Here is a 23,116-nt window from a genome sequence, read left to right as displayed (position 1 = left end):
GGAAATGCTGCCCTGAGATGAACTGGGAGCAGCAGGGCCAGAGCTGCCAGCAGCACTGGGGGTGCTACTGCAGCATCTGATGGGATCCCTGACCAGGAGCCTTCTCCCAGCCCGGCTTCGTGGCTGACACAGGAGTTTGCTGAAGGTCATCCCCTCTGGGCAGTGATATTTTGGCAGCAAAGCCCAGAGGAGCTGGCTGTGAGTTCCAGCCAGTGCCACAGGTACCCTGTGGTGCTGAGCTCTCCCCTAAACCTGGGCACTGCAGGCACACCCAGGGCAGGGTTTGCTGAGCACAGCCCTGTCTGAGGGGCTTTATTTTACCCTGAGGGTCCTCATGCTGCTGATGTCAGTGGTGTGAGTGTCCCAGGATGGAATCTGAGTGCTGATGTCCCTTCATGGCTCTGCCCTTCATCCTCTGCTGGGGATGCCAGCGGGGGCAGAGGGAGCTGGGAAGGAGTTGGAGCCAGGACATTGGCATAAATCAGCCCTGTTTGGTTCAGAGCAGCTGGGTGATTGACAGCAGGGCAGGATCTGGTTCGGATCTTCCTCTCTGCTTGTTAAGCTCCTGTCCTTGAGGACGGTGTGGGTTCACCTCGGAGGGAAGATAAACGAGTCCCAGTGTAGCAGCACTAAATCTGTTTGGCCTTGTGCTGGGCTTCCCAGGGCTCTCCGTGCTGCAGGACAGGGAAAGCATCCAGGGAAATCCTTGGGACAGCCGAGAGCTCTGTATGGAAGCAGCATGCAGAGTCCCCTCTGGCCTTTCCCCTGGAAAAAAAGCAAGAATTCAGATGCTGAATAAATTCCACAGCCATTACCTATGCTAAATGAGCAAGGGCTTACACTGGGCTGTTTCTGCTGCCTTCTCCTCAGCCACCAGACCAGATCAGGTCCTTGCAGAGAGCTTGTGTTTCAAGCAGAGGCCTCCTGGCTGTCCTGGAGCCCTGAGGGTGCTGTGGAGGTCCAGCTCCTGGTGTGCCTGTGTCCCCTGGGTGCCTCTGCTCCAGCTTGGATCCATTTGAGCTGTTGCTTTCTGTTCGAGTCCTCCTGGCATGAACTGGGAGCGTGCCACGGTGGGCAAAGGTGTCCTGAGGGATGTCCCTGCAGCACTGGCCATCCTCCAGCCCAGGGCACAGCTGCCACCAGGACCCACTTGGCAGCTGCACTTGGCTTTCTTGGCTTCATTTAAGATGGAAAAGAGCATTTCTGGAGCAGGTCTGGCAGCGCTGGAAGGGCCCTGGCAGATGGGCAGCCCTCGTGCATGGCCCTGCTCTCTTGGATGAGTTGTGCTTGTTGGAATTATTTACTGCCTTGCTCGATAAACACTCTGGGCACTGGGCTGTGTTTCATGAACACCACACTCTCCATGTGCCTGCTGTTATATTTCAAGAGCATAAATAACAGTGGGGCAGCAGGAGAAATTAAAACCAAACACACAGAGCGATTTACACCCAGAATTTTTCAACACAGAAAGGAAGGGAAAAAACCACCCCTGGGCTGTGCCCCTCACTCAGACCTTGCTGCTGCCTTTCCTGGGGTGCCTGTGCCTCTGGCTTTGCTGCTGCCTCCAGCTGAGGGGGTTTTGGCTGTTCTGGGAAGCCACCTGCTTTGCCCACATCCCCTCGTGTGTGGGGACACGGTGCTAGGCTGGCTGGTGCCACGTGCCCTTCGAGAGCCCCCCTTGGCACATCCCGCCTGCCACCCCGGTGTTTGTTTTCCTAGGGAGGGAAACATCCAGCAGCATGTGCTGCAGTCTCCAGGTTGTTTGTTTTCCTTGAAAATGCAATAGAGGGCTAATTAGATGAAAACAAACTCTCCTGGAGAGCGGGGCTGCTCAGAGCAGGCAGCCAGGGCTGGTTCCCTTCCCTCTGGTAGCGTTTAAGCGTTTCCCCCGCGCGGGTGACGCAGCCGTTCCTCATAAATCAGCCGAGGTAGGAGCACATTTGCTCCCCTGGCTTTGAAGAGGCGTCAGATCTCCGAACAGAGGCTTCTTGCTGGGTGATCCTCTGGGGCTGGTTCTCATTTCCTTGTAGGAGGTGGGTCTGGAGCCCATTTTGTGCATTTGGGAAGGCTGGCAGGGGGGGAAGGGGGAGGGAAATGAATAACTTTGCTTCGTTGACAAAAAAAAAAATTTAAAAAAGCCTCGACACCACGAGCACTGTGCCCCATTAACGTCCCACTGACACAATTATTCACCAGGAAGACGCAGATATTGATTTGGCAGGAACTGCACGTGCCATGGTTGGGCTGGGGCTGATTGGATCCATAATCTGAAAGTGGGCTCCCTGCTGACCTGGGGTTGAGCTGAGCTGGGCTAAGGCCACACCATTTGCTGTGGCTTTCACCCCTCGGGTGTCACCGCTGGCTTTGCCTTATGCCCAGAGCCATCGGGTGGTGGCACCGAGGGCTGTGCTGCTGTTGTTCCTGGGGAAGGGCCTCTGGCAGTCAGCCTTTGGGGAACCACCTCCCACGGGATGGGCATGGATGGGGGTACTGGGAAGGGCAGCTCCTGTGGCCAAGGAATTACATTTTGTGCTTTTAATAGATGAAAAACTGCCAAGGTGAGGCGTCAAGTGCCCCAAAAATGGAGGTTTTTCTGTTCAATTCTGCCTAGTTTTTATGCCTTGAAGAGAAGGTGCTAAAGCACACCAGTGGCACAAGGCATCCATTGCTGTCCCAGCCATGCTTGTACCCCTCCCAAATCTCTCCTGTGCCTCTGTTATCTGGGAAGGGCTCAGAGATGTGTCCCTCAAGAAGCTTCAACTCTTTACCTTGCTTTAAAATGAGGCATTTTCATCACCTCTGGGCGTGCCTGGGCTCTGAGGAGCTGGGCACCGAGGCTGGGCACCCTCTGGGTCTGATACTTCCACCTGGGAATGACTCGGCTGCTGCCCCGGGGGGAGCACGGCTGAACCGCTGCGCTCATCCAGGCAGCAAGAAACTCCCGGGAAGCACTTTCAGGAATTCATCTGGCAGGTTTGGAAAGGTAACGGCAGTGAGAAGGTGGAGCTGGAACATTTCTGCTGCGCGGGGCCGTTTGCAGCGAGAGGAGCTGGCAGCAGGCGAGCTGCTGAGTGAGGAGCCGGCACTGCCATATGGAGCTGCTCGCTCACGGAAAGCTCAGCCGGGGCCAGGCCTTGGCAGCCCTGCACACAGCCCTGTGTGGGAATAAATGGTTCTCCTCGCTGCTACCCGGGGCTGCAGGATCCGCCTGCAGGCGGAAAGAGCCGCGATTTGGCCCCGCTTCAGGGGAGCAGCACGCGAGTGACTCCCCAGCTGAAATCTTGAGCTTAAACCCGCTCTCTGCTGGGTCTGAGCTTTCATCTGGCTTGATTTTGTGCCTTGGATCACCCTTGGCATTCCCAGTTGAGGTGGCCTCATGTGCTCCATCGAGTCTGTCTGAGGCAGGAGGTTTGTGGAGGGGAGTTTGGGATTTGCTGAGGAAGGTGGCAATGGGGAGGCTGAAACAGGCTGGCAGGGCTGTGTCTTATTTCTGGTGATAAGAGCAGGGAAGGGGGAGGAAGAAACTCACTGGAATTGGAATATTGGGCATTTCAGAATGGTAAAGTAAAAAAAGCCCAACCAAAACCGATTTTAAGCAGAAGAAGTCTGTGGGAGTTTGGAGTCTCAAGGTCCTCCAGAATCTGAGCATGGGAGACGAGATGAGGAAAGCGTGAGGTGCAGGGCTGAAGTCACTCTGCTGCTGTTAGATGGGAGATGCATTGGAAGGGAATCAGACTTGAAGTCTGGAAGTCCCACACCCACCCCTTGCATCCCAGCCCTGTTCCCTGCTGCCTCTTTTGAATCATGGGTTTGTGGCTCCCTGTCCTTGTCCAAGGCTGGGCTGGGCAGGGCTTGGGGCAGCCTGGGACAGTGGAAGGAGGGATGGGACTTTGTGAGCTTTAAGATCCTTTCCAACCCAACCCACTCCAGGGTTTATCCATGAGATGGGATCCTGACCTGCCTGTTCTGGGTTTTCACCTGCTCCTCTGCTCCTGCCCTGACCCTTCATCCAACTCGAGCTGCAGTGGAGCTCCATCAGGGACACATTTGGCTTCCAGCCTCCTCACACAAGGCCAATTCCCCCTTTCCTCCCACAAACAGGGAGTTCAGTGCATCAGGGAGCCCCGTGACTCGGGACAGCGACAGTGAGGGAGAGCTCCAGAAAGGAAACGCTAATGGAGAGCGAGACAAGAGCAAACCCAAAAGAACAGAGGAAACCCGTGTTAGATCGGGCTGAGCCAGGGGGTCTGGAGGTAGTTACAGCTGTACAGAGCACAGCAGTCTGTAATATTTTATTCCAGGGATATATATTTCCGGGACAAGTTGTTAGATTGACCTCTAGTGTTCATTTTCTTAAGGGAGAATTCAATGATCCAGTCCCGTTTTGATCAAGTCTCGTACCTTTGCACTTTGAACAGGCTTTGAGGGGAGGTTTTGTTTTTCTAATGGATAAACCCTCCAAATGTCAGTGTGGGTCTGCAGGAGTTTTCTAACGAGCTGCCTGACAGGCAGCCAGGAGGGCTGTGGAAATGTTGACACACGATTCCCTGGGAAGGGCTGGATGCAGTCCTGGCTCTGGGAGCACTGGGAGCCCTGCCACCAGCAGGCCGGGGCCAAACGCTCAGCCACGAGATCAAAGGTGGATTTGTGCTGGAAAGTTTAGCTTGGATGGGCCCTTTGGATTTCTCTGGTGCTCCCTTCACTGGATTCTGTGGTGAGGGAAAAATTTGATTTATTCTAAGATCCCAGTTTTCTTTTACAGCAACTCCCATATGTCTTTGGGAATTGCATCCTAAGGTTTCCTCCTTGTGAACTGCTCGTGCAGGGATCAAGTTTTAGGCTTGGTTGGAAACTGGAGGTTGTAATGGTTTTTCCCAGTATTGTCACTGGGAGATGCTCATTCCGTGTGTCCTAATTGGTACTGCTCAGTGTCATGTGTCTCCAGCTGAAATCCAGATATAATTTGGGATTGGTTTCATGGATTTGAATGGCTGGAAGTGTCTGAATAGCAGCCAACAATGCTAAATATCTTCTTTTCTTCCCCCCTCAACGCATTCTTCCTCTGTGTCAGGGAGCTGTCACTAAAACTATTTTTAATTGTTGTGTGTTTTAATTCATGATGTTTTGTTGGAAAATATTCATCACTTGTTTGCTCAGAGAGGGAGGAGGAAATTCTGGTCTCGGGGAAAGTGATGAAAATCCAAGTCATTTCACCAAGCTCACATTATTTTGGAATTATGTGCAGGAAAAGTTATTCTCTATAGCCTAAAGGCTCTAAAAAAATAATTTTGAATTTCTGTAGCCTCAGTCAAGTTGAAGAGCAGACTGGGGGCTTTAAATGTTGGGCAATCAAAGCCTGAGCTTCAAAAAGGGAGAAAATTGAAGAAAAAAAGCCTTGTGTCCGTGCTTTCAAGCAGTGAGTTCCTATGTGGGCATCTTATCTGCCCTTTTGGTAGGAAAACGACACAGGTTAGTTCTGGGACAAGTTTATTTGCTAGTTACACACTGAAATGAGCTGCCTGCTTAGTGATGGTCCAGGAGGTCTCAGATGCCAGCTGTGGTGTTCCTGTTGGGCTGCCACTCTGCCCTGGCACCCGCAGGGAGCTGATTCTGGTGCAGGGGCCGGTGCCGATGGCTCCTGTCCCTCCCCGGGATGTGCCACATCCTTTCCGTGACATTCCTGCTCCACCACTGCTGCAGAAGGGATTAATTAGTGATGGAATCATGAGGAGCTGAGCTGGCTGACGAGCAGACATCATGAGTCTGGGAGGGAGAGCAGCAATGCTGTGCCAGGCTCCAGCCCTGACAATGCCATTCCCTCCCTGCCCATGGGCACAGCAGCTACATGGCCCACAGAGATTTACACCTTAAAAAAAAAAAAAGGTTTTTTTTTTTTTTGGTCTTTGCCAGAAATTGAGCTGCTGGCATTCCCAGCAGAGCCCCTGGCATGCTCATGCCCATGTTGGGGTCTGGGCTCCCTGCAGGCTCGTGCTGCTGCCACGTGCACCAGCCTCAGGCCTTGGCATCTCCCTGGCCCCAGGATGGCAGAATTAACCCAGAGGAGGTGGGAACCAGCCACGGGTCATGTTAATTTTACAACAAGGCTCTGGGTTGTTGTGTTTTTCCATGCTGCAGGTGGTGCATGAAACAGCACTGGGATGGTTCCAGTGCTGGGCACCGGGCTGGGGGAGAACCAGGCTGGAGTGAGAGCTGAACAAAGACTCGGAGAAATTTCTATTAAATGTCCCTAAACACACATTGAGCACCTGTTGGCTGCTGCTGAAGATGTCCATCCTCACTCCACCAGCGCTCCCGAGGCTCTGCCAGTTCAGGTATCAGCCAAAACCACTGAACACTGAGTACCTTTAATAATTTGCTGCTTCTAATGCATTCAGTCAGGCCAATTACATAAAATTACATGTCTGCCCTCTCCATTTTACCAGTTCTTTTGGTCCTAAGCATGTATAAATATTCAATGAGCCCTCTCAGTAAACGCTGTGGGCAGCAGAAAATGAACAGAGCAAATATTTTTATATTGCTCTGGGTTTGGAAATGATTTCTGAAATGTCCCTGCTGGTGCTGGACTTTCTTCCCCTGAACGCAAAGTGTACTGATGGTCACGTAACAAATTGCTGAAGTGAATTACGAAATGGCATTTGCACTGCTCGGCCACGCCGATGAGTGTAATTTAAATAAATCTATTCATGAAGGCCTAATTAGCAGGGACCGGGCAATTTGCAGCCGTGTACGGGAAGGCTCTGCCCGTCACAGGCGGAATCGGCAGAGCGCTAAGTGCCGGAGAGTTCAAATCACTTGGAGCTTTCAGGGATCAAGCACTGGATCAGAAAAGCACTGAATTAACACTGGTGCTCTCCCGCGGGGGCTGGTGCTGGAGAGGCGGGCTGCTTCTGTGTGGCACATGGGTTTTAGGAAACCTCTTCTGGCCTTTCTCTCGCCTCTGTTTTCCCAGTTGTCCAAGGGAGATAACGATGCTGATTTCTTTTTGGGACAGTTTTGAGGTCAGCTAAGGAGGAAAGGTTGAGTAAAGCAGGATACAAGTTGAATAACATTTGTTTTTACAGATGCTCTCCAGTGTTTGTATTGAAAGCTCCTGACTGGGAGAATCAGCTGGCATTGTAAATCAGCGGGATAAAGGCAGGTTGGACATTTGTTGGTTATAAGCACCAAAAAGGTGTTATTTGTTTGCAGTAACCACAGAAGCCCCTGGCTGTCCCCGAGGTGCCGTGTGCTGTGTGAATGGCAGAATTCTCAGTGTCACCTGAGACAGGTACGCCCCTCAAACGAGTCCTTGGCTCAGCATCTGCAAGGCAGAAATTCAGCATCTAATCAGACATCTCAGAGGGAAAGAACGGGTCTCACTTTGTCCCCTGCCTTTGTGCCTCCTGTCACGATGGCCCCGATAACGTCTTCCCAGCAGGAGCTATCCTGGGAAAGTAAAAAGCAGCTGCTTTTTTTTTTTTTTCCTCAAATGTACATTGAAAATAGGAGTGGAAGCAGCCCACAAAGCAAACCCTGCCGGTGATTATGGGGAGCCGAGGCACAACAGCACCCTTGTTCTGGTGGCTTTGAAACGAAACAAAGGCCTGGAGGGGACACGGCAGGGTCGGGTTTCACCTGCCCTTTGTGCCTGTGGGAGAAAAGCAGCTCCAGCTGGACAAAACCCCCTGGAAGAGGGGACCTACCCATGCACAAGATCCCTGCGAGGCTCCAGTGCAGCCGGTGCTGTGTCCCACCAAAACCTGGCTGAGATGCTGGACCAGCTCAGCTCCTGCGAGCCCCTGGGCTGAGGGGCTGGTTTGTCACCTTCTGCAGCAGTGGACACCCCACAGATCTCATTTCAGGAATTTTTTTTTCCTGTTTTGCATTATAGTTGTGGCTGTAAGAACGAACCTTGTACCTTTGCCTTTCCCAGCCAGTGTCCAGGTTCTCCTTCCCGTTCCATTAGGATCCTATCACCAGGCTCATTACCTTCTGCTTGTTCATTAGCTTGAGATAATGAAAACAACAGAACCGACAGAAAAAAATGCCATGTTCTGTTTAGTGGAGACATCAAGCCTACCAAACAAAATTAGATCCATGGATCATACTGTACAAAAGGTGACCTAAAAAGGAAAAAAAAAAAACCACCCAGGCTGTCAGTTCCCTGGCATCCTGTTTGTCATCAGCATGGGATAATTATCGTGGATTTTTGTGACACAATAACTACAAGAGCACAGGTGGGATCCATTTTCAGCTGTTTAATTGAAGAAATGAAAGATCCTGTAATACAGAGTCAACACAGAGAATTTGTCAGGCTATGCTGAAAACTTCCAATAGCTGAGACCTTGGGGTTACAAAATTACTCATCAGGAGTAAAGTTCTTTATGACGCAGAAGTGAAGGGTATTGATTTTATAAAATATAATTTTATATTCAGTATAAATGGAGAAAACAGCTCAAGCCAGCTTTCTGCAGAGCCTGAAAATATAGAACTATTGGGTGTGAATCAATACAAATAATATCTTTAAACCAGAAATTTTGATTAATTTATAAAATACAGGCTGCAACTTTTTTTTTCCCTTATAGCCAACATTAAAAAAAAAAAAAGAAGCAGGGAATGGTTTCTCCAGAGATTTCTGCGACTCGCTTTGTCCTGCTGGTGAGTTGTGTGTTTATATTTGTAGAATGAACCTGATTTTAAATTCCTGATCTGGTAAGTCACAGATTCACAGCATTGTTCAAAACCATGCAGCTCCAGGGGCAGGGACCCTTCCATCACCCCAGGGTGCTCCAGCCTGGCCTTGGGCACTGCCAGGGACCGGGGCAGCCCCAGCTGCTCTGGGCACCTGTGCCAGGGCCTGCCCGCCCTCACCGGGTACAATTCCACCCCAAAATCCCGTCTAACCCTGTTGTTACCTCCTCAAACCCAGCGACTCCAGGCCTGCTGGAGATGCTGCTGAGGTGCCGGGATGGGAGAAGGTCTCCCCTCAGCCCTGAGGGAGGAGGCGGCGCGGAGCCCTTTTCCCGCCACTGCGCCGGCGCCATCTTGTCTCCCTCAGGAGCTGAGGGGCTTCAGGGGCACCTGAGGGGCACCTGCGGGCTGAGGAGTCCAGGAGGAGGCTGAAGAGTCAGTGAGGGGACCTGAGGGTCCTGAAGGGTCCAGGAGAAGGTTGAAGGGTCAGTGAGGGGAACCTGAGGGGCTGAAGGGTCCATGAGGAGGTTGAAGGGTCAGTGAGGGGCTGAAGAGTCCATGAAGAGGGTGAAGAGTCAGTGAGGGAACCTGAGGAGCTGAAGGGTCAGTGAGGGAACCTGAGCGGCTGAAGGGTCCAGGAGAAGGTTGAAGGGTCAGTGAGGGGCTGAAGAGTTCATGAGGAGGTTGAAGGGTCATTGAGGGAATCTGAGGGGCTGAAGGGTTCAGGAGGAGGTTGGAGGGTCAGTGAGGGGAACCGGAGGGGCTGAAGGGTCAGTGATGGAACCTGAGGGACTGAAGGGTCCAGGAGGAGGTTGAAGGGTCAGTGAGGGGCTGAAGAGTCCAGGCAGAGGCTGAAGGCTCAGTGAGGGGCACCTGAAGAGCTCAGAAGGAGGTTGAAGGGTCAATGAGGGGCTGAAGAGTCCGTGAGGAGGTTGGAGGGTCAGTGAGGGGAACCTGAGGAGCTGAAGGGTCAGTGAAGGAACCTGAGGGGCTGAAGGGTCCAGGAGGAGGTTGAAGGGTCAGTGAGGGGCACCTGAGGGGAATTGTGTGTGTGTGAGGCAGTCCACGAAGGGTTGAGGTCCATGATGGGTTGAGGAGCACCTGAGGAGGTTGAGGGGTCCCTGAGTGGGGCAGCTCTGCTCCAGCTCTCAGAACCCAGAGCATTTAAAATCCTAACCATTTTAATCTTCCTCTGCTACAGGTGTTCCGCACTGGTTCCTTTGACAAGACCCGGCTGGTGTGAGGTGCAGCAGGTAACAATATTTAACTTCTTCTGAGGTGGGAATATTACCCTGCCTTGGAGGGATGCTGAGGTAATTTTCCTACAGAAGGAAACATAAATTCTTCCATCTAATGGGATGGGAACAGGTTTGAGGGCCCCATTGTTCAGTGGTTTCTGTAAGGCAAATTTGGGCTGTCTGTCTGTGAGAGTGTAGTTTGAAATGCTCTTTTAGAAAAATGGCTTGGTTCTCAGATAACTGCTTATTTTTCTTTAAAATGTAGGCTTATTTGTTCTCTAGTTCAACAGACCTTTATCCTAATGCCTGATGAAATGGTTAACAATTCTCACACGAGGTTCCAGGTATAAAGACTGTGAAAGCCATTCAGGATTCTGTTCTAAAGATTGAACAGGCATCCTCTGAAAAATGTCAGCAGTTCTCTCCTATTAAAGGTTATTAAGATTTGGACAATGCCGTGGTTCCTTTTACAACAAAAACCAGATTCTGACAACCATTTGTTAAGTATCTAAATGTCTCTGAGGAACCCATGAAATAATAAGAGGCATTCAGAGGGTCTAAAAAAGCACCCATGGCACCACGTCAGCATCTCTAGAGAGAACCTGGGTGCTCTCAGGGCTGGGCAGTAAATGCCACGTTGGCAGCCTGAAAAGAACTGGTTTTTACAAATTTTATTTTAATAAATTCACAACTTTTCTATTTTGAGGAAGGCATAAACTCACATTTTGAAGTAGTTTAATATTTAGTCCAAAACCTCAATTAAAGGTGCTTTGCAGCCCAACACTTCTCTTTCCTCACATATAAATTGCCTTTTAAATATGAGCTGCCTCATTAATTCAGTTGGGCTTCCCAGAGAGAAGGAGGGTAAATATTTTTCAGAGCCTGGTGCTAATGGAGTCATTTAATGATGAATAATAAATAAAAATTACAGGCCTTTATTTGAGAAGCTTAGGTAGAGCTGTCACAGTAAAATTCATAACTTCCATCGCCAAATCCAAACAATAAAGAATTGTCTACTTCAGATGGCTTGAAATGCCTCTTATTGAAAACAGATGCCATTAGGTCAAAACATTTACGTTAAAAAATAACTTGTTATTCTCACTGTGAATGGTCTTAAGTGATTTGTTTGGATTTTTACAAACTCTAAGTCAATTTCCTGCAGTTTCAGATAAAGAATGGCTCATTCTCGTTCAGCACGGGACTTTGTTGCACTTTCAGATCTGCATCCAAACCTCGCTCGTCCTGTAAGTCTCACAGCCTTTTGTTCCCAGATGAAATCGTATCTGACTGTCTTCTATTACTGCAAAATTATGTAATTGATGTGTATTTAGGTACTGATAGCATTAGTGCAATTGTTGGACAGAAAGGACCTTCCCTTCTTTGTGTGCAAAGCAGCAAAATGAAAATGGATGCTGTTGTTGTCCACAGCCTGTGGGTACCACAGATATTGACCGGACAATTCCGTGTATCAGAGGCTCCTTTGTAGCACTTCAAATGGACGCTGAATTAGTGAAGACATTATTAAAGACATGACAGAGTCAGCATTATGCAGCCACGATCATCTGGGACCTCAGCAGTCTGTCAGGGCACGCTGGGAAGGCAGGGTAAAAACCTCACAGTTCCATGGCAGGCTTGGTTCTGTTTCTTTGGGGTAAAAAATGAGTTTGTGTAGGATCACAGACTGGAAGGGAGCCTAAAGGCCACCCAGTGCCACCCCTGCCATGGCAGGGACACCTCCCACTGTGCCAGGCTGCTCCAAGCCCAGTCTGGCCTTGGGCACTGCCAGGGATGCAGGGGCAGCCACAGCTGCTCTGGGCACCTGTGCCAGGCCCTGCCACCCTCCCAGGGAAGGATTTCTCCCCAAAATCCTAAGCCCACTCTCTCTTTGGAGCCATTGCCCCTTGTCCTGTCGCTCCATCCCTTGTAACGAGTCTCTCTCATGGTTCTTGCCAGCTCCTTCAGCCCCTGGAAGGCCACAATTAGGTGACCCCAAAGTTTCTCTTTTCCAGGATGAGCAATGCCAATTCTTTCAGCCTTTCCAATCATCCTGGAGCCTCTTCTGGACTCACCCCAACAGCTCCATGTCCTCTCTGTGCTGAGACCCCGGGGTGTCTCACCTGAGCAGAGGCAGAATCCCCCCTCCCCTGCCCCAGGAAGTCCTGATATTCCTGGAAAGAGTGAAAACATGGAGTTTTCCCATTCCCACCACGTTTTATTTGGGATGGCACAATTTATTTTCTCATTTACTTCAAACAAATGAAAGAGGAATCACAGAAAAGGGATAATCTAAGGGCAGCTTTCTATCTCCTTAGAGCCATATTGATCCAAACTGATCTTCAGCAATGCTAATCTAGCCTGTCATTCACACTTCCTCCCAAATAATGATCCCCTAACCCAGTTAAAAGCCTTTGTTTTACAAAGAAAACTAATCTTGAGTATTGCAGTTAGCAACACACGGCAACAAAAGTACTTTTATAAAATAATTTATGACTGAATGATCAGTGTGTGTTGTGTTAGGCCGTTAAAACAGCTGAACACACAGTCTGAAGTATCAAAATGGCACGGTTTATGAGTTTGCTGTTTATTTTAAAAAGTGAAAGAGATTCAAGTGTAAACACTTGCAGCGTGTGCATGAGCTGGGTGAGCAGCCTCGAGCAGAGCTCTGCCAAAGCAGGCACCATGGGGGGTGTTCCCTCCTCTTTGGAAAGTAAGTTTTTGGGCAGTTGCACAATGAGCTGATCAAGGAAATGATCTCTGGAAGTTTTTCTCCTTTCCTCAGTCCAAAATAGTTTCCAGCCAGATCAATTCTTTCTGCCAGCTGTCTGTGCAAGCTCGGGGTTGGAGACACAGAGGTGAACACATTTATAGCAGGGCCAGGGCAGATTTCTTTGGGAAATTGGATATTTGCACCAGAAATTAGGCACAATCAGCCTAGTTTCTGCAGGCACTCATCCTAAATGTCAGTTCTTTTGACATTTGGTGGTGAGATACAGGGAATGTTGCACTCTGATTTAATAGATTTTTTTTTTTTAATTAAGCAACAAAACCCAAAATAGAAAAACAAAATGCTAATCAGAATCACTGCATGCAGTGGACATAAAGCATTCAGTGTGGAAGGGGGATATTACAGGGCTGTACACAAGTGGAATGTTCCTGAGTGTGTCCATCCCTGCAGCATGAGGCAGGTCCCGTGCTCCCTCTAGTGTCCCAAGGAACCCCGAGAGCTGCTTTTTGAGCTCGTGTCCTCATTGCAGTGAAGTCAGGCAGGTCACACTGCTTTGGGACTATGCACAAAAGGAATCCTGGCTGGTTATTGAACTGCAGCCCTGCCCTCCCCAGCTGGCTCTGGAATTCTGCTGGAATGGGACAGTCAGGACTGCCAGAAGGGCTCGGGTGACAGAGCTGTGGCTGCCACATCCCTGGCAGTGCCCAGGCCAGGCTGGACAGGGCTCAGAGCAGCCTGGCACAGTGGAAGGTGTCACTGCATGGCAGGGGTGGCACTGGATGGGATTTAACATCCCTCCAACCCAAACCATTCCAGAATTCTGTGGAGTTGAGGTGGGATGCTTCATGTTTTGAAGGATCCCGGCAGTATTGCACTGTCAGTCTGTTCTTCCAGCTCTCATCCCACTCTGACTTTCCTTGCTGATCTCTTAAATCCCAAACCAGCACTGCAAAACTCTTCACTGACACCAAGGACCACCTGAAACACAACAAGAACCCACCACAGAGCTGTTATGTTATATTATAGATAGATAGATATATTATCTATATCTGCATGTGTGTGTTTGCTCCCAGTAGTTGTGTTTGACAATTGAGAACAGGATGTTTTTACATAATAGGCACAGCTTTAGCAAAGCAGAGTAAGATTGATTTTGGTCTGAATCAACAGAAAAGCTCCTTGCCTCAGCTCCCTTGGAGCCAGTTGAAAGATAGCAAGAGAGAGGCACCTGTAGGAATTTTGGCTGCTTGGCTGAGGCCAGGACAAGCTCCTGTAGGTGCACACTGTGGCTGAGAGCCAGGAAACCTTGGACACTTCACTGTAAAATAAATCCTGTGCAGACTTTCCATGGAGCTTTTGAGGAGATCTGAGACTTGTGCAGAAAGCATGAAACAACAACACTGCTGCCTACCTGAGGAGAGATTGCTGTAGAACAGCCAAAATTGTGAAGGCTTGGGGTGAACTTTTGTCCTCCCATTTTCTTCACAAACAGAAACAGATGCATTTATTTTAATATTTTTATTAGTCACAATTTTTTCCTAAAGTAAACTTGTGTGTTTATGTTTTACTCTTTAGCTCATACAGTACTGTGGAATAAATAGATTAAAATGATTACCAGCCAGAAATATGTTTATTATCATCAGCAGAGTATAATTCCATGAAATCTAATTCATCATCTACATCTGGGTTTAATACTTGTACTCTATAATCTTTTTATTTTTCAGAATGTAATCGGGGTGGTTATTGGGAAAACAGATGTCAGAAGCTTTCCAGACCGAAAAAGTACAGTCCCTTTAAACTCTTTTTACTTCATTTTCTTCAACGGTGTAATTTGGCAGAGATGACTGAAATCAAGATTTAAATGATAAACAGATTTCTCAGTGTAAAATGGACAGAACAAACACGCACCCAAAAAAATGGTGTCTGTTTGAGAACCAAGATGAAAGAGCAGCATTGGTTTGGCTGAGCCATATCAATTAGAAACTGGAAAAACTCTGTCATGGAAGTGTTTCATGCTCTGAGGATGGAACCAATATGAACCCACTCTTCCACAAATACTGCTGGAATGGAGCCGGTGCCTTCATATTTGTTCTCTCTTAAAACAGAAATGTTGAGGAAATGTCTTGTGGAGTGACACAAGTAATTTCTGGCCTGAGTAGCAGCAGCTTCATCTGGGACAAAATGGGAATTGTATGTTGTTAATAATGTTAATTGGAAATTGAAACAACAAATTTACAGTCAGGGTTGGTGCAGACATGGCCAGGAAGCACCTCCAGCCCTGGAGAGCCATCCCAGCTGCAGGAGAAGGGCTCAGTTTTTCTGCTGCCACTGCTCACTGCTGAGCTGCTGCAGGGGAGAGGTTCCAGGGGAAAGCCATCGTTGTCACCTGCAGCTGGTGGCACCCCAGTGCAGAGCCCACAGACAGGGTGTTGGTGTGTGTGCTCCATGGGCCTGCACTCAGGGGGCTGGGGGATCACTCGGCTTTTCCTGGATAATTTAATAATCCACTGCATCATGCTGTGATCCTGGAAAGCTTCATTAGTTACCTGCATGAGACAGGCAGGGATGCAGACACCAATATCCTGAATTTTCCATAGCACTGGAAGCACTTTGCTTTATTCAGTTGGACCCCCTGGCAGTGACCCTGCAGCCTGGGCATCAGCTCCTGCAGAGCTGGGGCTGTGTGTACAAACGAGCCCTCCCTGTGTGACAGCCCTGGCTGTCACCTCCCGCAGCTCCTGCACCTCTCCCTCTTTGATCTGGTTTACACCAGCTACAACCACAGCAGGAATTGCAGCCCCTTCCCAAACACCACCGTGTTCCTGCACCACCTGCTGGCCTCTAGTGGGAGAAATTCCCACCAAAATCCAGGAAAACCACAAAATAGTCGTTTTTATACATATATTCTAGTTAAAAATCGAGCTGTGCTGAGGAATTGCTGCAGCCCTGTTTATTTTTGCAGACATTGGCACAGAAAGATACACCTTCAATTTTACCATTCGTGATTCCCCAACTTATTTCATTAATGTCCAGTCCTGGGGCAGAGAAGAGTACATCAGATCCCTCTCAGAAAGCTTCAGGGTTGGTGACTGCGGTGAGTTTGTTTATTTTATTTTATTTATTCCCACCACGTTTCTGTTTGCATGGCAATCAGAGTTGTGCTGGTGGCTTTGTTGTGTTTTGCTCTGAGGACTCACAAACAGCCTAATTGGAAACAAATTGTTCAGTTCTGTTCAATAGAAAGAGGAAAGGAACAAGATTCCAAGGATTTCAGCTGAAGCCCAGTAAATATGTCAACAAAAGAAACCCACTGAGTGCAGCAGCTCAGAGCTGGCCTGCAGTTAATCAATGTCAAATTTTACATTATATTGAGGTCTTAAACATGATGAAAAATAAGCTGTAAAGCAATTTGCTGTTTGTCTTCCCTCAGTTATAGATATGACTATGATTGCTGATAAAACCACAACAAAAATCCTGCATTTATTTACAGGATGCACTTTTATCTTTTTAACTTCATAGAAAGATTTTGCTACCTGTGGTTGTTTGGGTAAAACTTGTGAGCTTACAGAATGTACACACAAAAATATCTATAACTGTACCTATAATCAATTTCTAACATTACTTATCAATGCTTTATTTTAGTTACAATTGAAAATCCTTTAATTCAGTCCAAGGAAGCAGAAAGAGAAGAAAAATTCAACCCTGTAACTCCTAGGTAAATTTAAAGCATGGAGTGGTTGTTCTTTCTAGAAAGATCAAAGTTAATACTTGCTATAATTTCCAGCCACATGAAATTGGTGGAAATTTTTGGTGTTTTCTTCTCGTGTAGCTGTACCTTCCTCCTGTGCTCAACAATGTCTGGTCAAATCTCAAAGGAGAATATATTTAATAAATAGAAGGTCGTAAAGCAATAATGTTCTTTGTTGCTAAACAGAGTAAATTTCATTCATTGAGTAAAATCTACAAGAATTTTTGTACCTTTAGGAAAAACTATAATGGAATAAAGTTGCTTTTTCATATGAATTAACATCTTACACTGTTGATACCTCAGTGAGTGCAGTGCTCATCCACGGGATTTGTTCTGTTCTAGTGGCTACAAATTATTGCTGAGTGAAAATCACTCTGTGGTGAAAACCTCTTCCTGCTACGACACAGACACCCGGCTGCTGGCTCTGCTGCACCTGCCTGTCAAGGACCCTCAGGATTATTATTCCCTGGGGGACATCGTGGCAAACGGACAGAGCCTCCATGGCAGAGTCCTCAACGTGCTGGCAGCTGTCATGGCAGTGAGTGAGGAGCATTTCTGTGCTCTGCCACGAGTAACTTCGTTGTAAATCTGTGTAAACGTGGATTTTGGGCTGTGGTGGCAGTGAGTGAGGAGCATTTCTGTGCTCCACCATCAGTAACTCCATTGTAAATCTGTGTCAGTGTGGATTTTGGGCTGTGGTGGCAGTGAGTGAGGAGCATTTCTGTGCTCCACCATCAGTAACTTCATTGTAAATCTGTGTCAGTGTGGATTTTGAGCCTCACAGTGGCCAGGACTGCATTTGTTCAGCTTGGCAGCTGAGTGACCATAACCAAACACACCCTTTGATGAGATTTTTATCAACAAAATGAAGGGAAAATTAAGTGATCCCATTTTTAGTAGTCTAAGTAGTCTACAGTATCTTTCTTCCCTTTTCTAACCTTTTCTGGGTTATGAGTTTTATTCTCCTAAACACTGAATAGAGGACAAGTGACTTCTTTTCTTTCTTCTTCAAGGTTGGGGAGCCAAAGTATTTTATAACTTCAGACAAAAGGAAAGGCCAGAGGTGTGAAGTAAAGCTGTATGATGAAACAGAGAGATCTTTCCCAATAGTATGGTAAAATGTTCTTTAATTCTTTCAATGTTCTTTAATTTACTAAAAAAATTAAAGCAAACATGGGTAAAGAAATTAGCTGTAACACACATTAATTAACTATAAACCTGTCTTTTAATTTAAATCTATTGTTATTTAGGAGGCAACTGAGATGAGGCAGCAATGTACACTGAAAAGACACTTAAAGAGGAGATTCATTAGAGTGGCCTTATATATCTTGTGTAGTTTTATGGCTTGCTGACAGCCTGCTGGCTCATGGATGGCAAAATGAAGCTCAGCTCCAAATAATTCCTTTTTTTTTAATGTGGACATTTGAGCTAATTCAGGAAATGACTTTTAAAACCAGCTGCAAAGGCTGTTGTGTCTCTTCCACAAGCAGGAGGGCAGGAAAATGAAGAGCATGATCCATTTTTTAAAGCCAAGCAGAATTGCAATTGGAGTGGAAACAGGTTGAAATAGTTTTTAAGTATTTAAAAAAATGCAGAAACATTTTTATGTGACTTTGGCTGTATTTTCCAACTCTGTCCTGGTTACAAACACAGCTCCACCCAGCCCATCCCTGAACAGTCACAGAGGAACCTTTGCATTTTGCCCAGAGTTTGTTCAATAAACCTGTGGCTTTTCCAAGTGCAGGGCCGTGTGGGGGTGTGGGTATTCCCTGCTCTGGGGCTGCTGTTTGGTGGTTAAAAATGACTCCAGTGACCTTTGTTCCCTCAGGGGAAGCAGGCAGCCAGCCCTGCTCTGTGGGCTGGGAGCTGTGTTACCTCCAGGGATGTTTAACACAATTCACAGCCACAGAGCCAAGAGAAGCAGCTCTGGGGTGAACCCTTCCAGCCCAGGGTTAATTTGGAAATTAACTCCTCCATCAGCTCTCTCAGTGCTGGGACTTGGGCACTGTCAGGGGATTTCAGAGCCCAGCAGGGAAGAGGTGCCTGGGCAATATCAGATGAAAAGGAAATATCTTAAATCTTTTTCCAAGGATTAAGGAGAAAACCCACCAGAACAAATCTGTGCTTTGGCTGTGCTCTTGCCAGTCAAATTTAGGAGGAGCTGAAGGAGATTTTATCAAGAGACCATGAAATTACCATTTTTGAGGGATGTTTCTGACCTCACTCCAGTCTCATCATCCCAGCCACAAAGATCCCAGTGTTGAACATCTGGCCTGGGGATCTGAGCAATCAGCCTGGCCCAGCACAAACAGCTCCTTGAACTGGGCTTTGCTTCAGCTGGAAATGACTCGGATAAAAGCTGAAATCCAGCACTTCCCCAGGTATATTCTGCATTTAGGCCCATCTTTATTTTATCCTGTTTGGGATAAAGCAGGCACATGGAATTTCAGTGCCATGTGTGTCACAAAGGAGTCGTGTCCCCTTTGGCCAATTTTATTACAACTACGTTATTTAGTAGTTTAGTACTAAACACTTTGAGTGCTGTTTCAAAAATGTTTTGTTTAATTTAGCTGGGATAATGAATCCATCCAGCTGGCACAGACTTGGATCCCCCAAGAAACAGGTAAAGCAGTCTGGTTTATGGTTTCATTGAAGTTCTTCCTGTGGCATTTGTTCTCCAGTGACATGGGGGTGTTTTTCTGCACAGTTATATTTGCATCAGATGTGAGAATCAATTTTGACAAATTTAGGAACTGCATGACTGCAACTGTGATATCCAAAACCATCATTACAACTAACCCAGGTAAGAGCTGCTCAAGTATTTTTTTGCCTTTAATAATTATTCTAGGCTAGAATGCATTAATTAATCTATTGGAACTGTGATTTCTTCTGCCTGCTTCTCACAAAGCTCCCTGCTTTTTGTCTGCTATGTGATGACCAGTGCCTTTGGCTTCTAATTTTATTTTATTTTATTTTATTTTATTTTATTTTATTTTATTTTATTTTATTTTATTTTATTTTATTTTATTTTATTTTATTTTGTTGTTAGCAACCTTCATATGTTTATTCCATGCAGGATTAACAGTTAAAATAAAAAAGAGAAAAGCAAATCTTGGCTAATTCCAACATGTTTGTACTACTAGAATAACAACTTGTGAAATATAAAAATGCTGTGACTTTTACATGCAACGTACACTGATAACTTTTTAAAATGCATCTTCAGAAACAGCAGAAGCAAATGTTCTCTTCAGCTTCATCAAAGAGAATGCCCAGGCAGGAGCTCTGCCCAGCCCAGTGAAGGAGCTGCCAAATGAAACCATTAACTGTAAGCATTGATTTTATTTTATTGATTTTATTTTTACCTGCACAGTGTCATTTCACAGTGCAGCTGAAAGAATTCCTGCTCTGGGTGTTCACAGAAACAAAACTCAGGTGCAGCCTGGCTGAGTGGGTAAGGTTTGGATGCTTTCTTGGGGCTGTCCCTTGTTTTATCTTTGGGTATCTCCAGCTGACTGTGCCAGCTGCAGCCTGTCTGGTGTGTTCCTTCTGTCTGCAACCAGTTTGCAGAAGTGAGGGGGAAAGCTTTTTCAAAAACTCCTTTTGGAGGATACAAAGATTAAATAATAGATGTAGTCCTGATATGAGTCCCTTTTGTTTTACTTTTTTTTTTGGAGGGGGCTTTACTGCTGCTTTAAATCTCCTTTTTATTGCCTTGAGATCCACTTCTGCCATTGCTCTTGGAATAACTTCTGGCTCAGACACCCTTAACTTGTCTTTTAAACTTGTAGTGGAGGCTGTAGTGGATGTCTACACAGTGGAACAGCTGAAAGAAAAAGCTCTCCAGAGTGATGGGAAGCTGGAGCCTCTCCATGGAATCATTTATGGCTACATTTCCACCCTGGACATCGACGAGAGCGTGTCCAGAGTCCTGCGCAACAGATGGTGAGCACCTGCCTGCTTGGAATGTGCTAAAACTGCCTGTCCCTCTTGCCCAGGCCCAAATGACATGGAGCAACATTTTAGTGCCATCCCAGAGAAGAAATAAAAGTCCTCTGGAGGATGCCATGTGGGTTTCTGGTGGGGGGTTTTGTTGAGGGCTCTTTGTGGTCCTAGAGTGAAAAAGAAAGAGGGCACTTTGTCTCAGATGGACTCAGGAGTTAGGAGATGAACAATTTTTTTAAGACAAAATCTCTTGGGAAATCTCAGTCTAGAAAAATGTTTCAGGAAGAACAAATTGCATATCTGCACGAATTCTCTGCTTGTGTTTCAGCTCAGTCTGCAGGTTCATCGTGAATGAGGTGTCAAACACCTGCACCTTCTGCAGTGACGTCTCTGCAGAGGCCAGGTCCACCTTTGCCAGCTTTGACATGCTGGTGGATGTGACAGACCACACGGGCACCCTGCGCTCCTGCTACCTGGCTGACTGTGTGGCTGAGGACACCCTGGGCTGCACAGTAAGGGGGGCTGGCTGCTCCTGCTGAGAGTTACAAATACCTGAAAATGTTCTCTGTGTGTTGGGTGCAAGGGTGACAAAAATGGCATGGATGGATGTGGTTGTGTTTGAGGGTCCCAGGATGAGGGAAGAGATGAGAATCTTGACTCCATGTTTCAGAAGGCTGATTTGTTATATTATGATATTATATCAAAATGCTATACTCAAACTGTACTAAAAAGAATAGAAAGAAAAGCATCCCTCAGAAGGCTGGAAAGGAATATAAAGGAATGAATAACCAAAATCTTGTGACTGCTCACAGCCTCAATACAGGTGGCTGTGATTGGCCATCGAGTGAAAACAATCCATATAGACCAATGGAAGATGCACTGTTGGTGAACAATGTCCAACCACATTCCACAGCCATCAGATAGTTAATTGTTTACATTTCTTTTCTGAGGCTTCTCACCTAGAACAGGAGAGAAATCCTAGCAAAGGATTCTCATAAAAATATCATGGGGACGGACGGACGGATGGATGGATGGATGGATGGATGGATGGATGGATGGATGGATGGATGGACGGACACACAGAGCTTGGCAGAAGCTGGAAGTCAGCAGATGCCAACAGGAATTGTGTTCAGTGTAAGACTGAACCCAGTTCAGAGCGCTGCTCTTCTGAGAACATGGCTGGAAGTCCCTAAATCAGATTTTCAAGCACCCTGCAGTTTATCTGGTTAATGTGACTCTCTTGGTGCACATCTCATACCAAGCACTGTGTTAAAATAGAAAAATACAGCCTAGAAATGTATAAAAACATGTAAGATGTTCTTTTCATCATCATTCTGTTGTGGAGATGTTGTAACCACCTGCTGAAGTGCCCTGTGGTGTCCTGTTAACAGGTCCCTGAATTCCTCATGCTGGAAGAAGACCAGAGGACTGCACTGAAATGGCAGCTCCTCTTGGAACGAAGCAAGATTTACTTCAAGGTTAGTATTTAATGTTTAATTCAAAACAGGAGCTGTTTTTCACTTTTAAACTTATCCTTTGGGGCAAAACTCCTCTTAGTGTCCCATCTCCCCTTTCTCTGTCCCTATTTTCAGGACAAAATGAAAGTGTTTGACTTCAGCAGTGACAGGCAGATGGCAGAACTGTGTACTCACACAGGAAATAATGCAAATAAATCTGTCAAATGTTCTGTGCAACAGCTGAAAATAATCTTTGTCAAGGTGCTGTGATAACAAAGATCCTTAATTATTTTTCCAGGTTACCTCATCACCCAATTGGAGAACTGGACTAAAAGTGAATCTTCTTTCCTGCAAACTGGCAGATCCCATGGAGGCGAGTCAGAGCTTCTTGGGAAGAGACTGGAATTATTTATAAATGCTAGGAAAGGCTTCCTTCACTCTGCTGTGAGAGATGGAATTCTGCTGTTGTTGGGTTTGGCCAAGTCTGTTCTGATGGTAAAGGAGAGGTGCATGTTGCAATACCTCTAAGTAGGCTTCTGAGTTCATATTTTTGGGTGATTGTACTTTAAAAAGTGTACTTGGGCCTCAGCTTAAATGTTCATTCTACCAAATTCAACCCCTTTCAAGGGGGCTGGGAGATTTCCTCACTGAGCTGAGACCTTGGAAAAAACAGAAATAACAAATAGGTTAAATGAGGTTTGTTGAAGTTCTGTAATTTTAACTGCTTTGCTGCTTTTGTGTTAAAGAAATAAAGAGCCCCCTTGAAACACTGCCTGGGTTTGTGCTGCACCTTGCTGAGGCCAGACATGGAGCTGTGGGCAAGAGCAGGGCTGATTCTCTTTGGGCAGACTAAGTCTAATTAGAGCAGAGTAATCAATTAGCAGTGACCTCTGACAAGCAAAAATCAAGCTGAGGCTGTAAGCAGGACTGTGTTCACCAAAGCTGGATTTAAAGAACCCAGGTATGTACATTGTGCCTTCCTCCATGTATTTTTCCCCTATTTTTAATATATTCCTGTCCATAGCTTCCCTCCTGCTGGTGTGTTTGTCCCATCCTCACCTCCTGAGCACGCTGGAGCTCAGCCTGTTTCCAGCAGAGAGAGGAGAGATCCCCCAGCCCTGCTCTGGCAAAGGGAGCTCTGATCCCCCTGGTGCCCTCCCCAAACCCCCACAGAACCAGGAAATCCTGACAAGCAATCCCAGATTCCATCCCTGGCTCCAGGGTGCCAATAAAGACCCCAAAAATGCTGCCAGCATCCCTCTTGCAGCAATAAACAATTCAACATTTCCCAACCATAACAATTCCCGTTCTGAAGGGA

The 23,116-nt window shown here is 46.9% G+C and overlaps 1 protein-coding gene across 12 annotated transcripts; it reads left to right on the top strand.

The window, feature by feature from the left end:
• Positions 1–6,191: 6,191 nt before the first annotated feature.
• MEIOB (meiosis specific with OB-fold) lies at positions 6,192–22,570 on the top strand. Of its 12 annotated transcripts, XM_064390780.1 has the most exons (18): positions 6,192–6,332; positions 7,083–7,155; positions 8,586–8,658; positions 9,893–9,944; positions 11,092–11,173; positions 14,376–14,433; positions 15,614–15,745; positions 16,294–16,366; positions 16,742–16,937; positions 17,413–17,513; positions 18,643–18,780; positions 18,970–19,022; positions 19,107–19,202; positions 19,623–19,724; positions 20,188–20,341; positions 20,670–20,853; positions 21,733–21,819; positions 22,097–22,570. In XM_064390780.1, the coding sequence occupies exons 5-18, from the start codon at positions 11,105–11,107 to the stop codon at positions 22,211–22,213; spliced, it is 1,560 nt and encodes a 519-aa protein (XP_064246850.1). In that variant the 5' UTR covers positions 6,192–6,332; positions 7,083–7,155; positions 8,586–8,658; positions 9,893–9,944; positions 11,092–11,104; the 3' UTR covers positions 22,214–22,570. The 12 variants fall into 12 exon arrangements, with proteins under 12 accessions (XP_064246850.1, XP_064246847.1, XP_064246846.1 ...); XM_064390777.1 differs by lacking the exons at positions 7,083–7,155; positions 14,376–14,433 and adding an exon at positions 7,210–7,288 and having other exon boundaries at positions 6,203–6,332; XM_064390776.1 differs by lacking the exons at positions 6,192–6,332; positions 14,376–14,433 and having other exon boundaries at positions 7,153–7,288.
• Positions 22,571–23,116: the final 546 nt, after the last annotated feature.

This window comes from Passer domesticus, chromosome 15 (genome assembly GCF_036417665.1).
Source record: "Passer domesticus isolate bPasDom1 chromosome 15, bPasDom1.hap1, whole genome shotgun sequence".
Classification (NCBI taxonomy): Eukaryota; Metazoa; Chordata; class Aves; order Passeriformes; family Passeridae; genus Passer; species Passer domesticus.
Note: the sequence above shows the minus strand (reverse complement) of the source record. Positions and strands in the feature narration are given on the sequence as shown.